This window comes from Clupea harengus, chromosome 2 (assembly GCF_900700415.2).
Source record: "Clupea harengus chromosome 2, Ch_v2.0.2, whole genome shotgun sequence".
NCBI classification, from domain to species: domain Eukaryota; kingdom Metazoa; phylum Chordata; class Actinopteri; order Clupeiformes; family Clupeidae; genus Clupea; species Clupea harengus.
The window spans coordinates 28,223,186-28,245,856 of NC_045153.1; the positions used below are offsets into that span (position 1 = coordinate 28,223,186).

The following is a 22,671-nucleotide window of genomic DNA, read 5'->3' on the forward strand; positions in this document are numbered from 1 at the left end:
TATTTGTAATATATAGGCCTATATATAGGACACCTCCAACTCCACCTCTAATTAAAGGTTCTAACTAAAAACCAAATTGCTCTAATGATTCTATACTAATGTTGTGCATGCTCTTTATACAGGGTATTTAATCTTGAGTTTTAGACAGCTTAAATTGCACATAGTGCAATGTTTGGTTAAGAAGTCATGCTATGAAGATCCTTGGCAATCCATAATACAGAATCAAAAATATGGCCACATTACATAATAAGCCCCTAAGTAACATAACATCTAATTGGGGCAATGCAGCAATTTATTGGAAATCTACCATCAAGTCAGATACACAACTCCCAGAAAGCCTTGAACAGAACAGGCCTATGATGAGACAGCAGCTCTGTGTTTGAAGAACTCACACAAGCCACCACATCAGGGAACCACTGCAGTGGCCTAGCTACAGGGGAGTGCTCTGTTGCATTACATGTTGTGGTGACAGGAGTCTTTCAAAAGAATAATGTAGCTCTTTTACGTAAAACATCAGAGGAAGACGGTGTAAGAAGCAAAACCCAAGAGCCAAAAGTAGTAGCAGAAACAGCAGAGCAATGCTGTGGAAGTGAAAGCGGAATAATGAGAAAGTCATTAGAAAGAATGATCATGAAAGAAAAGCCAAGGCTGAAAAAAATCAACTAGCGATGTACAAATAAAAGCAAAAGAAAAGTGCTGTGGAAATAATGACATAATTGCGTGGATGTGTATGCTATAAGAAAATACAAGTGAAAACACAAGATCATAAACATTCCTCAAAAAAATAAAAACCACATTGACCACTGGTGAAACAAAATATGTACAAATACATAAAAGCAAGACCCAACCAAAACACATGTGTAATTGTAAAATAATAAAAAACATAGAAACAAAAAAGCAAAATGATCCTGAGGATGGTTAGCAGATGGTATGTCCATGTTTGCCAGCCACATTGCAAGCTGCCCACGGGCCCCTTTTCACCTGTGGGTCTCCGCCTTAAGGCGTGGTGCTGAGCAGGTCTAGGGTGCCTGACAGTGGGTTTTAAAGCACTCTTGCGGGAGGGAGAGCGAGTCTGAATTTCAGACTTTTTGGGGAACTCAGCCTTCTTAATGACAGCTAAAACAGGGAGACACAAAGTCAAAGGAGAGGAGAGGAGAGGAGAGGAGAGGAGAGGAGAAGAGAGGAGAGGAGAGGAGAGGAGAGGAGAGGAGAGGAGAGGAGAGGAGAGGAAAGGGAGAACAGGATTACAAGCATAGGGTCATGTGACAGAGGTAATCACCACAACAAAGTGAAAAAAGGATCCTTACATGTTAAAAAGATCAAAACACTGAAGGATAATAAGTCAGCCTCTTATAATATCTGGGCTGAGCTGGTTCACCAATAATGCCTTCAAACTCAAACACGTACAGCATTTCACATTGACATGACACCATTTACAACCACAACAGATCATGCAACCTTCATTGCCTATGCACAGTGAATATCTATGTATATAGCTGGTGAGTGCCTCTTTTTCATAATCTCCAGTGTTAATTTAAAACTAAAACTAAAACATGTGGTCTCAGTTGAACAAAAAGTATGTAAGGTGACAGTTGCATCGTGTTTTTTGAATATTTTGACCAATATTTAGATTGTTCTTGTTATTCAAGAAAATAGTGTTACTTTTTGTTATCAGATGTTGTTTCAAATGTAATAATGTAATATTTTACTATGTGTGAGACTGCATGTGATATGACAGATTAAAAATGAACACTGGATTGTACAGTTATGGCATTGGGTCCACATTTGTGGAAAGAAATCAAAGAGATCGTACACATCACAAAAACAAACTCTACTTTGGTGAACACAAATGTAGGCTTTAGAAATAAAGAGACCCAGCCAGAAAACAAAAACCAAGCATACAGCACAGCAAGAAGCAACATGGAGCCATGTGTGTGGCAAAAAACCTTTTTTCTTCCTGGCGTCTTCCTTGGGGATGGGGAGCGGTTCTTTGCGCACAGGTTTGCGTTCCGGAGTGGAAACGCGCCCCTTTACCCGAACCCCCTTGGGCTTCTGCTTAACCGTCTTCTCCACCGCTGGTTTCTTCACCGGGCTTCGCATTTTAGGAGGAGGTTCAATTTTCTCAGTGGCCATGCTTTTGTCGTCATCTGCTGAGTGGGAAAAGAACAGCTACAGTGTATGGAATACTGTTTGTCACCTGTAAAGTCCTGACAAATAATATTGATAACAATATTGACTATAGAAAATGAAAACTATAAATCGTATATAAAATAGTTTGTTTAGGACTCCATTACATGATGCCCTTACGTGATTGATTCATGCAAATCGTATATTTATCGTAATATTTTTATATTATCATTCAGTTTTTAAATGTATGCTGTAGGTAAAGCCTACTTTAGCTGAATTAGACATAACCAACATGACTATTGCCCTCTAACAGTTTCAAAGTGGATAACAGGTACATGAAAATCTCACCTAGGGTGTCCACCCAGGAGCTGTCTAAGATGGAGTCATCAATGGTTGTCTCATCTTTGTAGTCATCATAGCTCTCGGTTGGAGCCTCAGACTCTGTCACCACCTCTGGCTCTTTCAGGGGAAGTACAGGGGTCTCTGCTGCCTCTGGAACATCTGGTACTCCCTCCAGACTGGGAGCCTCCATCTCAACTTCCTGTGCCATCTCCACTGACTCTTCCTCCTCCTCTTCCTCCTCTTCAGCCTCCTGCAGCGTCTGTGGCGTCTGAGGCTCTACTTCCTGTGGAGGAGCTGAGAAGCGCACACTGTGCACAGGCGACTCGCCTTCGTCAATGGTCTGGACCACCGTGATGAAATCATCCTCTACAGTCACCACAGACTCAATGGCAGCTCGAGGTTCCACTGTTTTTTCTGCCAGTGCTCCAGCCCCTTCTAGTGAATCTTCATCTTCCTCCTCTTGGTCTTTACCTTTCTCAACCTTTCCAGCCCTTTCTAGTGCATCTTTATCTTCCTCCTCTTGGTCTTTACCTTTCTCAACCTTTCCAGCCCTTTCTAGTGCATCTTTATCTTCCACCTCTTGGTCTTTACCTTTCTCAACTTTTCCAGGGAGCTCTGGAGCTGTCTTTTCTGCAGGCACTTCTGGTTTAACCTCCTGCGTGACTTCCTTTGGCTCTTCTGCCAGTTCAATCTCCTCTCCCATCTCCACCTTATCCTCCCCTTTCTGTGGCAGTGCTGGCATGGTAGTTGAATCCTGAGCAGATTCTGCAGATGCTGTAACAACAGGTTGAGCTTTGACCTCAGCGACTGTCATGTCAGTGGGTTCTGGAACATCCTGCTTTGGTTCTGGGCCAGATGTTTTTTCCTCTTTTGTCACCTTCTCTACCGGCTCTGGTGTAGATGCCCTCATGACCTCTGCCACTGGGGCTTCAGCACCTTCATGCTGCTTAGGCCTCTCTGGTTCAGCACTCACCTTCTCCTCTTCAGTGGCGCTCTCAACAGACGACGCAGGGGATGGCCTAATGGGTCTAGTAATTCTGTCTTTTGCAACTCCAGTCAGCTGGTACACATCCTCTGCATCGACTTCCTCATAAGCTTCCTGGTGCACCAGGTCTGGTTTGTTTTTCACCTTCTCCCTCAATTCCTGCAGTTCACGCTCCTCTTCAACGCTCAGTGGTCTGACCTCCATTTCCAGTTTGCGAATCTGTCTTTCATAGCCAGCTATTGCGGCATACTCCTCTGCTGAAATATTCCCCTCAGCATCTTTGTCAGGCTCTGTCTCTTCAAGGGTAACCATTACCATTGGTGTCACAAAAGATTCAACTGGTTTAGGAACAGCCTGGCCTTCAACCTCAGCAGTCTTGGTATCATCTTCTTTCCCTTTACTGTCCTTGGTATCTGAGCTGTCTTTTTCAGCTGAGACAACTGTTTTGTCCATTTTGACATCTTTATCTTTGGAAGGGATAGCGGAGTCAGGTGTCCCATCCTTTTTGTCTGGTGTACCCTCTACAGAAATGACAACTGGCCCTACATCCTTCTCTTCAGATGGCATCGTGGTGAAAATCTGAGGGGGTGAGTCCATAGGGCTGTGTACATCAGCTGGGGACGGCATAGGCCCAGAGTATTCACTGAAGACACAGTATCCAAGCTCCTCTAATTGACTTTCACTTCTTGCTGCCTTCTGACCTTGGTCACCCAGAACCAAGTGGGCTAAGGACTCACTTACATGAGCTGACACATCTGCAGGGACTGACTTCCTCCTCATCATCTCGGAGTCATTGTTCTCAGACGTCAGCCTTGACCGGGTGCCTGCCAGGTCCAGCATTTCTGGAAGGTCAGGAGCCATAACTGTGCCATTTTTGTACTGGTACTTAGTAGGAAAGGGCGACTCTGGGGATTCTGCCCGAGGGCTTGTCTTCGCACTAGAGACGGTACCCAGGGGGGGTGAGGATGGTGCAATGGCAGAGGCCGAAGTTTCCAAGCCAAGAGGGGGGAAAGGAGGGAGCTTCTCCGCAGATGGGGATGTGACAGGAAGGTAATCAGCTGATTCATCTAGACTTCCACTCGTGAATGATAATATATCTGTAGCTAATGGTGAGAAGTTTCTGGGACGTCCTTGGTCCATTCCTCCAATGGGGATGTTAAGAGAGTAGCTTCTTTGGTCCAACGCCAACTTTCCAGGTGACAGGCGGCAATCATCCCTTCTATCGATGGCTGGAAGAGTTGCTTGCTCCTCAGGGGTACTCTTTTTGCTCTCTTCTACTGATTTGTTCTGCGCAAGATTTGAGTAGCTGATCTCAGGGGTTGATGGAGCTGCCAGGCCCTCCTTCTCATCCGCTGCGGTGCTCAGCTCATAGTAGCCTTCTCCTGGCACTCGGGCCTCATCCTCCTTCAAGGTTGTGGTTTCAAAGTATGCGGACATGCCAGACTTGTCTTTCACATGGTCCCCTGGCTTTTCCTCCTTTCCCTTTACTTCGGGAGTCTTTTTTAAAGATATCTCTGAAGATTGGACACTGACTGTGTGCTTCGCCCCAAAGGCCCAGGACTCCTCACCCTCTGTTTTCTCTTCATGTGTCACTGCAGAGGACTTCAAAGAGGCTGGTTCAGACACTTCGGCTGACAGCTGTTTGGTCACACTCTTCTGTTCAGACAGACTGTCAGATAATTGGGTGGAGACTTTTGGTTGTTCTTTTGCCTGGCTCTGGCCATTTGAAGGAACTGCTTGAACATTCTCCAGCTGTCTCTCGAGTTCGGTGAAGTCCACGCCGGCGGGAGCGGTCCTCTCATGGCCAGGTCTATCTGCATCCATCTTCAAGGCTGAAAGTAAATCTGAAGCAGTCTGTGTTTGCGTAACACTCAGTTTGCTAGCTTTGGTTTTGTCTGCCAGGCCAACAAGCTAACAGACAGGCAAAGCCGTCTGTCAAATGCAAAGCCAGTCTCTCAGCGAAATGTATAACATTGCGGATGAGCTGAAAAAGGACATACCCACTGAGAGACGAATGGGACAATGTCATGGCTGTGACTGGACCCAACATGCAGAGCCACAATGTTGGATGAATGAGATCCGATGGATGGAGATGCCGAGACAGTGATCTTGATATGGAACTCATCTATCAGAGGTAGAATGGGATTTTTATACTGAGTGACCTCCAACAGACCAAAGGGCCTATTGTTACAATATGTGAAGTCAGCAATAAGTAAGAGCTAATAGCTAATTACAGTATGCAGAGTTTTTCTCTTGTTGCTAGGGTGAAGAAGGTGTGTGGTATTACAGGGATACAAAATATCAAAATATTTATTGATTGATGTATGTGGAACGGATGTTACACAGGCTACAGGTTACATAGCAATGCTATTTATCTAATCATATTCATCTAAACTGTATCTCGGTTAACATTAATATGAGTGTCAAGAACATGGAAAATACTGTTACAGGATTAAAAATTAAAAATAAATGACAACAGGAGTGAAAAATAAAAGGAAAAATAAATAATATGGTGATCCCTTGACAAAACATAACACAGGAACAGAGCAGAGAGGTATCTCTGACTCGTGTACATTAAAACGACACACATGCTCTGTCAACCACAGTGGCAATGTAGCTGGCAAAATGACACACAGCAATGGGATACAACAACTAATGAGGGAGGTCAGCCTGGCAGGAGAAGCATCAACAGAGATAGAGAAAGAACACTAAGGCTCGGCGGCGGCATTACCAGCAGACTTGACAGCTGCGTCAGAAACAGTGATTAGGAACAGAGGATGAAAAAAGAAGAGCAAAGGAAAGAGAGCATGGAAAAAACCCAAGAAAAGCTCTTGCCATAGAAGAAGCGAATCACCAGCAAGCCTGTGTTGCCTTGCAGCTTCAGCATAGACTTGTTTTTGCAATCTTTGCAGCATTTGCAACTTTTGCAGCATTCCTCCACATTCACTTACGTTACAGCTAAACTGCTGATCTGGGGTCAGACAGGGAGAAAACATGCAGACTAATAGCAGGGATGACACACCTTCCTCTGGCCTCTCCTCCCACCCTGCCTCACTGCTCCTCCCATTTGACTCCTCCGTGGCAGCACTAACTGCCTCCACCTCAGCCATGGCCTGCAGGCAGGGCTCAGCCTTGGGTTGGCTTATGACCTCGGGCTCAGCCTTGGGTTGGCTTATGACCTCGGGCTCAGCCTTGGGTTGGCTTATGACCTCGGCCTGCTCTAGGAGCTCGGCTTGGAGCCCCTTCTCAGGCTCATCCCCACTCCACTGCTCCTCTGGCTCCTCAAAAGCTGCTGCTGTTGCTGCTGCTTCTGCAGTATCCTCCTCCTCATCCTCCTCCTCCTCCAACTCCAACTCCAACTCCTCCTCCTCCTCCTCCTCCTCCTCGGTAGTAAGAGCCTCTACGGTCTCTTCTTCTTAAAGAGGGGGGGAAAGGGGAAACATCACGACTACAGACAACACAGACTTGGGCTACATGGATAGGAATAGTAGGAACACTTTCAGCTCTGTTGACGTGAATGCCTATAAAAGAAATCTTTACAAATGCAGAACACTATCAGAAAACTAAATGTCTGAATGAGGTTTACCTCAGACCCAGTGGCTGTTCAAATATGTGGAAGACAGTTAATCATGCAGTGAGAGGTCAATGACATACGTTAATTGGCTCCGCTGATATGGCTTTTTTCCTTACCTCTCTTGTGTTTACTTTTTGTCGTGTACAGGGACACACACAGCACCTTACAGCTATTTCTACGAATTTCTAAATAAAAGCTTGTCTCTAGCTAAAAAAAAACCTTCGGCAACCTGGGGACTTAGTCCGCACAAGAAACATTCCAGGTCATAAACGCTGTCATATTTAGACTTGGGAAGGGGCCAAGAATCTCTTCTACAGCAAGTCATCCTGGTCAGCTGTATCTAAATTGGCGATCTTCCATTCACTGCAAGAGCCTTATACTCTAATGACCATTAGGATTGCGTGTGGCTGTGTGTGACTGCACACCACTAAAAGTGCTAATAAGCAAAGCCATGTGACATCCCTGAGTCTGACGTTTGATGATGTTTGATCCAGTAGCAGAACACCACCGCTGGGCGGGACGCATTAGCGCCTGAGCCGCCAGCTAGGCGGCAAGGAGCAAACCCGGAGATTCATCTTAGGAGGGGAAACGCCGCCACTCTAGGGCAGTGCGCTCTCTGTGACGGATGAGTAGGGGGCTGAGTGTTGCAGAAACGCGTGCGCCCGGGTCAGCTCCCAGCGGGGTGGCACAGCGGGCGTCATCAAGACAAAGGGGATGGGGGGCGCAGTGACACACAGGTTCTGCCTCTGAGTCACTGAGAAAATAAAGTGCAGCTGACAAAAAGAATGTTCGAATGGGGCTCTCAACAGGGAAGTTGCTGCATCAGTTGCAGTCAGCAAGTGTATATGGGAGTTAAGTGTAGTGTGTGTGTGAGTGTGTGAGTGTGTGTGTGTGTGTGTGTGTGTGTGAGTGTATGTATGCCATGGATGAGAGAGCTGAAAGTTGTCCTGTGATCTACAGCATGTGTACATCAGCAGGTGGGCCACAGGGGGAGGGGCTCAATGGACATGGGTGGATCCTTCACTGAAATGAGGGACTGACTGACAGATAGACGGACCAACAGACATGGATGGAAAGGGCACGACTAGCGGGGGAGGTGGGCACACAATGAGCATGCAAAACCTCACTGCTGATGCTGGAAGACATTTGGCCACGTGTATATCATTTTGTTGGCTTTTGGAGACCATATTGAGACCATAATCAGAATCACAGACCCAGTCATTAACTAAATGCTTGTCTGATATTTGACAGATATTTGAGATTCAGAAATGATTTACTGGTGACCAAACGGCTTCAATTAAAACAAAAAAGGAAGAGGAGAATAAAACAAACAACAAAAACGCAGACATCACTGATTCGGAACGTCACAGAACGCAACAGACACGGGGCCAAGGACCAAGATGGTGAGGGGGAAAAAAGAAAGGAGAAAGCCCAAAGAGAAAGGGTGAGGAGGGGTGGGGGGGGGGGTCTGGGGTGAGGAGAGGAGGAGTGAAGAGGACAAATAAAAGAAGGTAAGAATGGCGGAGAGGAACCATGCGCGGTTCACCTTCGATCTGTCTAAATGCGGCGGCCTGCCCTGAGGGGCGAGAGCCAGACCGCGTCCACTCAGGGCTGAACAGAGGGTGCTCATAGTACTCCTCGTCGGAGTGGTAGGGGTCATCCTCGGGCACAGACACAGAGATGGAGGGGGCGAGGAACTTGCACCTCTCGCGAGAATTTTGGAAGCGTCGGAGAGGCCCAGCCTCCTCCTCATCCCCTACATCTACAAACAGACACAAGGAAAAGAACTGCAAGGAAATCTGGACACGGAGGAGGAAGGACAGCTACAGTGAGAGGGAAAAGAAAAGGGAGAAAGGAAGTAGAAGAAAGGGATAGTGTGTGTGTGTGTGTGTTGGGGGGGGGGGGGGTTTGGGAGATGTTCATAGGCAGAGGAATAAGGAGGAAATTTAAGGAGGGATCATAAAAGAGGTACGGGGAAAGACAGAGGAAGGGACAGAGTTTGAGAGAAAACGACACAAAGACACACGAGACAGGGACCAGAAACACAAAAGTGCTACAGGGGATGGCGAAGGACCATGCTCAGTGCCGTTAAGTCTCTATGGAACTGTGAAGACTGAAATGAAACTGCATGGGCACATATTAATGACTGTGGACTGTATGTGTGTGCCTCTCAAATTCTATGTGCTTTATGGCAATGCATGAAGTGGAACAGTGAATAACTCTGGATGCTAGATTTGTTTTTCTCCAGGCTTATGTCATATCGAATCCAGACTAGATTGTGAACCTTGTCGAGATATTGTTTGTTTTACATATATTTCATTCTTTTTTGGCATTATCTATTCTTCAAAATACTAAGTGTGTAGATTACTACCCTATTGCTGAGCTGCAATCAAAGCATGGCTTGCCCTCCCACGAGACGTTTCTGGGGGGTCAAACAGTCTGCAAAAGACTGAAGACAGACACAGGCCAAAAAAAGTCAAAATAAAAGATAAACAAACAAACAAACAAACAAACAAACAAAAAAAGACACAAGCACAGGCCCACAACAAGAAAAACATAAACAGCTACCACCACAGAACATGCATAACTTAAGACAAGAGAACACAGGAGAGGAGAACCAAAAAGAGTCCAAGGGCAGTCAACAGGCTATTCAGGGCTTTGGAAAAGAAAAAAAGAGGGTATGAGAAGGAACATGAATGGGTATTCCAAGCACCTGCTCATCTCAACCACTGTCTTTGTGTTACTGTTCCAAGGAGACACACACACACTAGTAAGAGCCCAGTCTCAAATGGGCAGGTGTTTGGAGCAGTACATGAGGAGAGGGTGTTAAGATCTCATGCATAAATAAACCATGTCCAGCAATCATACTGTAAGTCTTTGGTTTGGTCAGGGTTTGAGTTTGATTGGGTTAAGGGTATGGTCTTGCTTTGTGGGCTTTATGCAGGGTTTGGTGGGGAGTAACCTTGAATACTCAAAAGATGAGGATGAGACCATGTCTTGTACTTGGTGGAGGAAGATAGCGAGAAGGAGGAGGTCACATCTCAGAATGTAAACGAAAGAAAAGAAAAGGAGTAGATTCTTCAGAGCACGTCTCTCTTCTCTGGTCTCTGGTACAGCCTAAAGTGACCCAAAGCGCCTATCTCTCCACTGAGCTGATGGACAATGGGGCAGGGCCTTTCTTTCAGAGGGAGAGCAGAAGATGTCAGGACTGCAGGACCTAAGCACACTTTGAGGCCACCTCTCAAGGACAAATAACACACAACCTTGCACGGGGCACCATTTTGTACAGTAACACACTCACACACCGAGTGATTTTCACTCTCACAAGCTCCCCCCCCCCCATCTTTGTCTCCCCTGTACGGTGACCAGAGGCCCTACCTTGCTCCAGGGGTCCAAAGTGCTCCGCGGCGGGCGAAGGTGGGGGGGAGGGAGGGAGGTTGGCAGAGTCTTCAACTTCATGCAGAGAAGAGGAGCAGGGAAAAAAAAAGAAGGGAGTGTTGGAGGAAAGTTACAAAACAGCAGCTTCAGATCAACAGGGTGGGGTAAGTCGGGGTTAAGGAAGGGGGTTGGCTCTTCACTGTCGTGCGCCGAGCTCAAAGCAGAGCGAGACGGGAGCCGTGAGCCATGATTCTGCTGGTGAAGGCTTTGCTCATTCTAATCCTTTGAGCGGCTCTGACAGTACCGCTGAACATCAAGAGGATGAGCACAGAAAAAGTGAGTTCTCCTCTTTCTTTTGCTGAGTCAATTAACAACAGGGGGGAATTCTGTGTTACATTTCAGCTAAAAACCCAGTTATGTGTCATTTAACTCAACAATAAACCCCTATCTCCATATTATAAATTGAGGGGTTTTCTGATAGTTGGCATTCATCGAATGTTCGTTGTATATAAACATGTTTACTGTGCTTACGCTTGAAATGGAAGCCCTTTCAAAAGCATGACGCAGAGACATAACCTCTAAGCAACCGCTCTCACAAGCACATAAAAGCGGGCAATGTGGGAAGTCGAGAAGAGAAAATAAGTTGGAACTCATAATTTTAGCTGAAGCTTAAACAACATGGCACGGTGGCATGCAGCCACAATCTAGGAACACACACACACACATACACACACACGCGCACACACACTTAAGCACACACACACACTCAAGCACACACACACACTCAAGCACACACACACACTCAAGCACACACACACACTCAAGCACACACACAACCAAATGGCTGACCAAAGGGAAAGATAGCTAACTGGGAGCAAAGTAATGCAGACGGTGTCAGCAGCACATGAGGGGGGGGGGCTGGCTCCGTACGGAGAGTGGAGAGCGGTGCAGGGAGCAGACAGCTGTCAGAGCGGATCTGGCGGGAGGCTGAGGGAACGGACCCTTGAGCTCCCCTCCACGGCTCAGCTCAATGAGAACAGAGTCCTCTGGGGCGGCTAGCGGCGTTAGCGCCGTTAGTGGTGTTAGCGCAGAGGGGCAGGGAGGAGGGAAAGAGCCCAGTCACTCTAGTGATGCATCTGCTGCACATCGCCTCCATCACACTAGCAGGACACGCAATGTTGCATGTCACGTTTTGGAAAGGAAATTAGCCAGTTGCAGATTGTTTCGTGCTGTTTATTATGGCCAGGCTCAATGTTTAAGAACCAGTGAAGCTCAGGCAGTAGAACGTCCAGATGCACGCAACAGATCATGATTGGGGAAGACAACCACATTCACACCTCACACACACGAGATGACAAACACACTAAGTCTTCAGGAGATGTAATGCTGATGTCTATCAGTGCTTCACACATCTTGCGCTATATGTCGAGCACAGTCAATGTTTCAGACAGTAGGATTATTGTTAAATTCACAATAAAGGTCAACAGATAATAAACCAAGGCCAATAAACCAAGGCAAATTTGCCAGCACAGCTAAAAGGCCTTTACGCAGAGACAGGAGGTCTATCGTATCCCAGGGTGCAGTTCTGTGGCCCTACCTGACGGAATCCTGACGGCGGTACCTGGATGGAGCTCCTGCTCACCCTTCAGCACTGCCACTGCTTCAGCTGTCACCTCCTGCACAATCCGTGCCGACACTTGTTCTGTTTACACACACACACACACACACACACACACACACACACACACACACACACACACACACACACACACACACACATGAACACTCCTTTAGAGCTTCAAAAAAACTCTGATTTAAAGATGAATTTACTCACAATACACTTATTCTAGCAGTATATCAATTCTATATGTTTTAAATAGTTTCACTGTAATGTAAAATCGATATTAAAACAAAAAACCTATTTCTAACAGTAGTCACCATGGGAATAACATCTTATGAGGTGACAGCTTAAATACTAGGGAGACCAATACCACTTCAGTTAATTATGGCTCACCTCTGAACCTTCCTTGTTAAGTATAAAAATAAGCGCTATTACTCAGAGTGGGTCTTAGGGTGCAATTACACCTCATTGTCAACTGGAGTTTTTAGACATGGCTTTGGAGAATGACATAAGCCTTATAGCTAAATTCTGAAACTATAAAACCTCACATGTATATACTATATACATTTATGTATAATATATATATACATACATATACAAACTACTATACTACTAGATGGAGAAAATAGACACAAGATTCGAATTTGAGGTATAACTCCTAACTGTGCAAATTAAATGTAGAATGTGCACTTTGCATTGCCATCCTGGCACAGAGGGGAGTCATTATATACAGCTCTTGTGGGGGGCAGGAATGACTTCCTCTAGTGGTCCTTATCACCACAGAGTTGAAGGAGCCTGCAACTATAAACACTCATGCAGGGGATGTGAAGTGTTGTCCATTATGTTGAGCCGTTTGTACAGCATCCTTCTCTCAGCAACCAACTCTAGGGGCTCCATAGCGTTCTCCAGCACAGAGCCAGCCTTCTTTATCACTTTGTTCAGTTTCTTAGAGTCTCTGGCTCTGATGCTGCTGCCCAACAGATGGCTGCAGAGAAAAATCACACTGGTAACAATAGACTGGTAGAAGATGTGCAACATATTGCTGCACGCACGCAGAAGTTGAGTCTGTTCTGTCCCTTCCTGAAGACAAGCATGAGTGTTACATTTTCAGTCCAGTCTGTTTTCAAGGTGAACACCCAGGTATCTGTAGCCCTGCAGCACCTCCACCTCTTCCTCCTAGGATGGAAATGGCGTTCGGCTTAGTCCTGGTTCTCCGACCATCTCCTTTGCCCTTGCCACATTAAGGAGGAGGCGGTTAACCTTGAAACATCTCATGTACCAGTGTTTTCAAGTTAATCAGACATTAAGTAGCAATCAGTTCTCTGCAGCCCTCAAAATCCCTGTTGCACTTCTAAACTTAGTGTCGCTACGCCAACTAAGGTGAAGGTCACAAGGGTTTTATTCTGATCAGATGTCTTCAGTTCATGTGATGTAACATCCAGGCAGCCACTTAGTGAGAGTGGACATCATGCCTGGATAAGGAAGGGAGGCTGTGAGGCCACAGAAACGTGTTTGTGTCGCACCTGTGCCAGTGGCTCACAGAGATAGAGCCGTAATGGCTGGAGTGGTACAGCAGTTTCCTCCCACTCACTGGAGTGCGTGCCCGTCGTTTGGGAAGGATTAGTCATGTGGCTCTCTTGTTATTGTGCTGTCAGGCTCTCTCGGGCACAGCAGCTTCCACCCACTTGGCGTACACCCACACACATTTGCACATGCACATGCATGCATGACACGCGCACGCACGCACACAGACACTCACACACACACACACACCCCCCCACACCCACACCCACACACACACACACACACACACACACACACACACACCCACACACACACACACACACACACACACACACACAGGAAGAAAGGGGCATTCTGCTGGAACACTCACACCTCAAATCACACTAACCCTCCCTGACCTCATCCTCCAGATGGAGCGGAGGGTCCCTGCAGTCTCCCGCCGTGTCCAACTCACTGCACACTTCCCCACCTCACAGTCATCGCTCACGCCACCAGAAATGCACACATTATAACTCAAAGCACTTCCCATACTGTGAGGGTCTAAGGTGTTCCAGGTTTAAGGTACCCCCAAAATTATAGCCATCCATTCCACTGTCAGATTATATATTGATTCCCCCAGCCCTCTCCCAGGCTATTCAGAGAGCCTTAGCTCTGGTGCGCTTACAAAGAGAGTCTGAACACAGCTGTGAGTGGGCTCTCAACATGGAGGGTATGGAATGTACAGGGAAAAACAATTCACTCCGCAACATCTACGTTCCCACTTTTCATTTAATATTTTTTCAGTAGATAAGAAGATAAAGTAGGCAGCTACAAAAGCCTCGCTAGCAGAGCAAGTCTCAAGGCTTGTCCTCTTTGTCCTCTTGGCAGCGTATACGTGTCTCCGTTCAACTTCTTCCGACAACTCCATTATATCATTCTGTTCGAGGGCCATGCCTGAAAGGGCCAAACTGTTTGTCAATGTCTTTTGTCTCTCTAGTGGACAGGACAAAGTGTCGCCCCGCCGCTGAGCCCCCCCCCCGCCCCCCTTCCGGCTGCCCTGGATGAGCCGTGCCTCGAATGCAAAGAAGCAGCCCCCACTTGGAAAGGCAAGCTACTCACGTCCTCAAAACATCAGCATGCCCTCTTTCACTCGCTCTGTCCCTCGCGCGCACACACACACACACACACACACACACACACGTCACAAACTTACAAAGTCACTTAACCACAAACTTCTGGGAAAGTTGTCTCTCTCACATGTATACATACAGATGTATCCATACAAACACACACCGAGAGACTTGCTACACCACACAATACTAACGTTTTCAAACTGTTGCAGCAAATAGGCTAAATTAGCTCATTCAGTCGGCCGTAAATTATGATACGTCATAGTAGCAGTTGCATTTACCCTGTCTGTAACTGTGCTTAGACAATGTCATCCCCTTATAACATAAAAGACACAGATGATGATGATGATGATGATGATGATGACAGATGATGAAGATAACCTCCAACATCACCTAACGAATACATGGTGGTCGTACTGAGTCAACAGGCTTTGTCCCTGCGAAGCATGCATCTTACCTCATCAGTCCCTCCACCAGGGCGATAGGAATGCTGAGACGCATGCGAGTGGTGAGCCAGCTACCCTGTGAGGCGTGTCTCAGCAGACTGACATGACAGCGCTGAAATATCTCGGGGCACAAAGGTGCCGGCGGAGGAAAACAAGTGCCTTTCTGCTCTGCCCAGGGTTGTGTCTGTCTGCCGGAGGCAACTGTGTACCACAGGGGTGGGGGGGTGGGGGGTGTGTCTGTAAGGGGGGGAGCAGGTTGCTATGAAGAGGGGAGCTGTTCGGCAGGAGCCCTGCGCCAAAACTCCTCTGCCATGAAGTGCCGAGCTGTTGCCACAGCAACACGCCACCTCCATTTAAATCTGGTCCCAGCATGCTCTAGATGCACTGCTCAGAGTCTTTGTGATGGAGGCTGACAATGTTTTACAGCTACAAGAGCAACAACAAGCTATACCCAGCTACAGTATATAGAGCTATAGGGCATTAGTCATGTAACTCAAGTGTGCTGGCTTTCCCTCTTTTGCGTCACAGACTCCTCTTGGTCTGACTAGCAGCTCACTAATCCAGGTTTGGGTTTTACTTTTTTTAGTGCAAAGCCATGTGCATATATCACAGGTGTGTGTGTTTTTGGTGTGTGTGTGTGTGTGTGTGTGTGTGTGTGTATGTGTGTGCGTGTGCGTGTGTGCGTGTGTGTGTGCGTGTGTGCGCATGTTCCAGTGGTAGACAATGACGACAGCTAAAAAAAGTCTGGGGATAAAGTGGCATTGCTGTAAGGGGAAAAAAAATCCTTAATATTCAAAGATCGTTTCAAATCCGGCGCAGGCTGTCCACCAGTCAAGGTCAATCTGCATTCATCACAAGCACCCTATCTCTCCAGAGCAGCTATCGCAGCCTGCCACGCCCCTCCAGGCCTGTCCTCCCCCCCTCCCCTCCCTCCCCTCCCTCCCCTCCACCCTTCTCTCCCCTTCTTCTCAACTCTTTTCCCCCTCTTTTTATTTCCCCTCCTTCACTTATCTCTTTCTCCTCATATAAAGCCACGTCAGTGAAGCCAATTTCCTGCTTGAATGGCTCTCGGGCATCTGGAGTGCCTCCGAGAGTAAAGCTGGCAGCTACGGTGAGTGCCCCACCTCGAACCCGCTCACCCCCGCCAGTGCCCCACCTCGAACCCGCTCACCCCCGCCAGTGCCCCACCTCGAACCCGCTCACCCCCCGCCAGGTGTCCTGGCCTTGGAAATCACAGCTTCACAGACTGAGAAAAGCCAGGGAGATTTCCTCTACCACTCCGAGGTCATGGGTCCATCTGCCTCTGCCCCCCTCTGAGAGAAGCGTGGCGCTTATCTTAAAGACCCCGACTGTAACACGGCTCCCAGTGTCTCGAGGCATCTTGAGAACTTGAGACGCGATGCGAGGCCTCAAACCACACACGTTTATTAATTATTCATAGTGTTATGAGTGAGGCTGAGATTTGTCTTCTTTTTTTTCTCTGGCAGAGCCGACATTAATGAGAGGAGCGGGGGTAACGAGCGACACTTCTCACCACAGAACAACATTAGAGGCATTGGCTGCCACCGAGCGCTCTATGAACATCACTCACTGCCATGAGCTCATGCTGCCTTTCTTTATGCCTGGATGGGCTGTTCTGCGCTCTATGAAGTATTTATGTGTCTGACAAGGGATAGCTGTGCTGAATAATGCACAAGGCAGAAAATTGCTAGAAGTCAAGTGACCTTAATATACCGCAGTTCCTAAGGAAAACAAAAGCGGGCCTGAAATGGCAAAGCAAAATACCCATTAGACTAGGAAAAAACTTGTAATGTAAATATGAAGTCTAGTAACAGAAAATGGATGGAGTTTTTTGTTCAGCTTGCATTGTTCACATTAGATCATTAAACTCTGATGGTCCAGACTGACTTGCTGATGTTTGCGCCGACTTGAGTCCCCTACAATAGCTCCACCTGCCAAAATATAGATGGCCCTAGGGGATTATGGCGCTGGGGTTTGTGGCTGTATTATAGCTTTGACCAGGATGGGCTCCCTGCTCTGCCTGCCTCGTTACTGAGCCATCACACACTGAGTCAGCTCCAGAGGCACAGGTGAACCCTCACATCTCTGCAGGAGCTGACTGGGAGGAGAGAGGAGGTGGAGGAAAGAGATGAAGATGAAGAAAAGCCCCTAACAGGACTCCACGACCCCCCCCCAACCCCTCCTCTTGTTAAGACCTGCTGATCTCTCCGTTCTCTCTTCCAGAGCATAATTCTGAAAGGAAGAATTCACTCAACTACCCCAGGTAGATGGTCCACAAAATGGTCAACAAAACAATTTGAATCAGAGAGGGGTTATAACCAGACGCTCCTCCACATCTATGCTCAGCCATGAAGTTAACTGTATGATTTTCCTGGGGTTTGTAATTAAAACCGTCACGGTCTAGAGGGAGACTTGACTGAGAGGGCAAGACATTAGAGCTGGTGTGTGAAACACTCCTTTTAGCCAAAGATGTTTAGGTTTTTTCCTCCTTTGTGGTTTACGTTATTAGTGCAGTGGATATTGTACCATATTACAAGGTTTAACTGAGAGAGAGGGAGTGAGAAAGTCCTGAGTCCTGAGTAGGCACTGGTGTGTGGGTGAGTTTGTTTGTGTTTGTGTGGGCTTGTGTGAGTGTGTGTGTGTATTTGTTTCATCTGTCTATATCTCCAGTCATGTCACAAAGGCAGGATCATGTATCGTGTGTGTGCATGTTTTTCTAATCATTTACTTAGTGCACGTTAAGTGGAGTGTTTACACGCGTGTGCAGGCGTGTGCATATGTGCTGTGTGCTCAGGCTTGCCACCTGCTGTGTGGGCGTGCATCTCCGGGCTGCTTCATACACCATCATTACCACTGAGGCAATTAAGGGTGCAGATCCCACCACCTCCCCAAGAGCCAGACAACGAGCAGCACTTACATCCTCTCGTCCTCTGTTGCCATGGCACCGTCTCCCCTACAATTTTCGGTTTTTTTTTCCCCCGCAGAGCCCTTTGTTCAACATCCCTGCAATCTTTTTGCCTTCACCTCTCTACTTCTGCTGACATGAAACAAACCCACCACCTCCTTCTCCTAAGGGGGTCCCATCCCATGGCAGCACAAAGGCTGAATCAGCCAGCTATCCCAGTCCAGCCAACAATATCATCTTGTTCTAGGCCATGACATGACCTGAAGTGCTATTTCAACTCTGTTGTTCACTGCCAGGATGAAGAAAAGTAACACAGGGCCAATCACAAAGTTTATAACTATAACTGTATCTAATGTGATACAATCAACGTGCGCCCAGGGCAAACGAGGACAATCAGCTTCTCCCTCATTTATTTTTAGGCTAATGGAGCCACTCACAAGCGCATGGCAGCGCGTTAAGACAAACTGGCTGCCATGCCGCGACATGAAAGTTTTCTGCTGATGATCCATCATATTGGTTCATTACGGAGAGGCAAACAGCGAGGGTATGCGGTCGAGCTTTTATGTGATTTTGCTGAACCCGCCTGCAGTTGCCTGTAGTCTGTCAAAGTGTCAGAGCAGCATTATTCAGAGCTGACCTCTGGCCTGCTTTAATGAAAATGAGCCTGAGCCGCTGGCACAGCGTACCATAGTGCAGGCACTATACTGCAGGTACACCATATGAGTAAAACAGGTTATTTATGTGCCACTCTATAAAAGATTGCTTCCATTATTATCTACACATTGCATTTCGCATATTTAGATTGTAATGTCAAAAAGTGAAAAGCATATGGTGTTGCAGGAACTGGACCTCCTGCATCTCAACCATGGATGTTTACATTTGTTGCCTCTTTTCTGATATTGTCATGCCACACACCTACATAAAAAACATTTATTTTTAAAAGCGTCACTGTGAAGCATTTTGGTTCTCGTAGGAACTGCAGTATGGTGCTGAAACCCCCAGCCTGAGAGAATAGGCTTGCTCACCTGCTGTCACCGCGTGTCCAGAGGACAGGTCGCCATTGAAGCCGTTCTCTTTGGGGCCGCCGGGCTGGCACGCCCTGTAGGAGGAGGAGAAGCCGTTCTCTCCGTGAGCGGCGGAGGCCGGGGGGCCCTGGGCCCCTGGGGGAGCCCACTGCGGGGTGCTGTCATCGGGCTGCCGACCGTCTGCCATTGAGTCCAGAGGGGAAGGGGTCACTCCTTACTGCTGGAGAGAGAGAGAGAGAGAGAGAGAGAGATACAGAGAGATACAGAGAGATACAGAGAAAGAAAGGACGAAAGAGAGAGAGTGAGAAAGAAAGAGAGTGGTGGAGAGAGAGAGAGAGAGAGAGAGAGAAAGGTCCTGGTCAGTTAACTTATAGACATGTGCAAATGAGATTGAGGCAAATGCAATCAGGCACTGGCAGAGTGAGAGGCCTTCAAAGGTGTGATGGGCCTTAATGGGGCCGGATGATGTGGCTTGATCAGACACCGAAGACGATGTGGCGGACGAACAGGGAATCGAATGGCATGAGCGGTGATACTGAGAGAGGGTGACAGCGCTCATCATTTATATTCACCGCAAGCACTTACACCTCTTTCATGTCAGCTCCTCTGTGTGGGTCAGTGTGGATGTGTGTGTGTGGTGTGTGTGTGTGTGTGTGTGTGTGTGTGTGTGTGTGTGTGTGTGTGTGTGTGTGTGTGTGTGTGTGTGACTAAGTGAGAGAGAGAGAGAAAGAGAGAGAGTTAGAAAGAGAGAGTAAGTTAACTAGATCGAGGGCAGCGAGGGTGTCTGTCTTTGTGAGGAGGCGAACAGCCTCACAGGCTCTGCATCCTTCCCTATTAATCTGCCCTTTGTGAGGAGCCAGCGAGCTGAGCTCCATGCTGCACACTCTGAGCCCCCGTGGGCCGCCAGCATTAAGGGCACAGAGGCATGGACAGTGTGATGGAGACATGGACAGTGTGATGGCGGCATGGACAGTGTGATGGAGGCATGGACAGTGTGATAGAGGCATGGACAGTGTGATGAAGGCTCCATTTTGCAACAGGCGGACTTGCAGTCAGTGCTGACATTTATACTTTGATTACACGCTTTGATTAAATGCTGTTTTTAATCATAGCAAACTGACTGAAAGTGGCATTACATGATGTAGTATCTTACACACCAGATCAGCAACCCCAGTGTAAGAAAGACTGTTGCACTCTGACTCTGCCCTCACCCATGAAACCACTCTTTCAGGCTAAGCTAACAGTAGTGGAGAGGTCCTGTCTCCTCCATACGGACTCTTAGGCTGATGGAGAGATGGAGAGTCATGAGGGACAAACTTAATCACCTGCAGTAAATATTCACTGCCAGTGACAGCAGCACCTTTCATCAGCAACAGGGAGGAGACGGAAGGAATGGGGGAGTAGAGGAGAGTAGGAGAGAAAAGAGAACAGGAGATGAGGAGAGGAAAGGGGAGGATAGAAAGGAGCGAAGAGGAGAAGAGAGGACAGGGGAGTAGACTGGAGGCAAGGAGAGAAAGAGACAGCAGAGGAGAGAAGAGAAAATGAGAGGGGGAGAAAGAGAAGAGGGGAGTTGAGGAGACAGGAAGGGAGGGGTGGCCACATTAATGGAATGGCCTTTTGGAGCGCTGGCACGCATGAGATGAGGAGCGCGGAAAGAACAGAAAAGAAAAGCAAGCTCATAAATCTTAATCGCCTTCGTGGTGTTTGTCCTCAGTCACTCCTCCGAGCGCTGGCAGGCTGGCGTGGCCTCTCCCAGGCTCTCTGGAGCCCAGTGTTCATGCCACGACCACGGCCGCCACCAGAGACACTGGCAATATCTTAATTACTTTCCCTCTCCTCTCTCTCTCTGTCTCTCTCTCTAGTTCTCTCTCTCTCCCTCTTTCTCTCCCTCTCTCTCTCCCCCTCTCTCTTTCCCTCTGAGGGCTCTAGGGTGAGGTAGTGTGTGTGCACTCGGCAGAAACGCCGCTGTGAGCTGAGATCAAATCATTTCTTATTGCAGCAGATGGAAATGCTCCTCTGTGCTTTTACTTCACATTTTGTCTTTGATCAGGACGGTGCCACTTCACTGAGACATTTCCAAACCCCCCAAAGTCAATTCTGCCTGAGCATTTCCTCCCACACACACACACACACACACACACACACACACAGACACACACACACACACACACAGACTCACACACACACACGCGCGAACCTATGAACGTTTGCACTCACTCAGCGCTTTACTCAACATGGCATGTCATTTAAAATGTAAATGCGAAGCTTTCAGAGTAATTACCCCGCTCATGGCTTTGATTACAGTAAAAGTGGTCTCCTGCCTGTTTTATCTTCCTGTACATCTGGAGTACTGGAGACCATTTTTGTTTCTGGGTACTGTTGAGTCCCCATGTTACAGAGGCCTTGTTGGAGCAGAGGGGCAGCACCAGGAGCAGGGGGGCAGCACCAGGAGCAGGAGGGCAGTAGTGAAGACTCAGACTGCATTAATCCCCCAACTCTAAGGCCAACACACCGAAGCAAACGAGGCCTTGATGATGAGTTCATTTCATATGTGCCAAGACAACAATTTTCTTCTGACGTGTTTCAAGGTCTTTGAAGCAAGGCGGATCAGTCCTATTTAACAGCATCCCATTCCTGATCGGCACAGTATACGGACACACAGCAGGTATGCTTGGATGGTTATAAAAGAGGCTTATTAAGCACTGTGATATTTATACTAAAAGCAGGATAGAGGATTGTCTGGAAATGAAGATACGGAGACGAATTTCAGAGAAGAAAAAGGGAGAGGCAGGGTGGGAGAGAGAACGAGAGAGAGAGAGAGAGAACGAGAGGGAGAGAGAAATTGAAGCAACCAGAAAAAAGCTTCAGAGCCTGACTGCCTTTTACTGCTCAGCATGTCCTTCACCTGAAAGACCATTTGACCTCTGACTACAGTAGAGGGTTTTACATAAGGTGCTCCATGGAGCGCACACACACACACACAGACACACACACACACACACACACACACACACACACACACACACACACACACAATGAACTCCCAAATGCTTACTATGGTAGAAGACAGCTTAACATGACTCAGTTTAACAACAGCACTCAAGCACCCAAGTTACAAAGTCAGTGAAGAAACAACTACTACAGGGAACCGCATCTTACGTATGCTGTGGCCAGCTCACTCTGTGCTCATTCTGTGCTGTTCTATACTGTTCTGTTCTGCTCTGTTCTGTTCTGTTCTGTTCTGTTCTGCTCTGTTCTGTTCTGCTATCTGGCATAAGCCTCTGAAGCTGCAGCAGTCTAATATGCACCCTGCTGGGCGTCAGGTTGACTGAGGCATCATGGGTAAAGATCAAATAAGACACCAGCAGTGCAAATCAATACCGATGTCAGGGGCCTGAAGAGGGTGGGGCATGTGACTAGCCTGTCAGAAGTGAGGTAGCTGGAGAAAGGAGAACAAACTACCAGCTAGGGCTGGGCGGTATGACGGTATATACCGTGCAACGGTAGAAATGTGTCTACCGGGAGAGATTTGGCTATACCGTTTCAACCGCGGTATACTCTTATTTTGAAATCCAATCGATTTATTTTTAGATAATGACCTCCAAACTATACAT

The 22,671-nt window shown here is 47.4% G+C and overlaps 1 protein-coding gene across 19 annotated transcripts in view; it reads right to left on the reverse strand.

Annotated features, from left to right (window-relative positions):
- map2 (microtubule-associated protein 2) overlaps positions 1-22,671 on the reverse strand; it is a 79,917-nt gene that overhangs the window by 14,588 nt on the left and 42,658 nt on the right. For 8 of the 19 annotated variants that reach the window (XM_031559699.2, XM_031559688.2, XM_031559729.2 and 5 more), the window contains 8 exons: positions 19,058-19,277; positions 12,004-12,108; positions 10,407-10,481; positions 8,575-8,790; positions 6,477-6,869; positions 2,476-5,286; positions 1,947-2,150; positions 982-1,116 (listed from right to left, as the gene is read on the reverse strand). In XM_031559699.2, the coding sequence (XP_031415559.1) occupies positions 982-1,116; positions 1,947-2,150; positions 2,476-5,286; positions 6,477-6,869; positions 8,575-8,790; positions 10,407-10,481; positions 12,004-12,108; positions 19,058-19,244 (4,126 nt within the window). In that variant the 5' untranslated portion in view covers positions 19,245-19,277. The remainder of the gene's footprint in view (positions 1-981; positions 1,117-1,946; positions 2,151-2,475; positions 5,287-6,476; positions 6,870-8,574; positions 8,791-10,406; positions 10,482-12,003; positions 12,109-19,057; positions 19,278-22,671) is intronic. The other 11 variants (XM_031559712.2, XM_031559788.2, XM_031559793.2 and 8 more) reach the window with 8 other exon arrangements.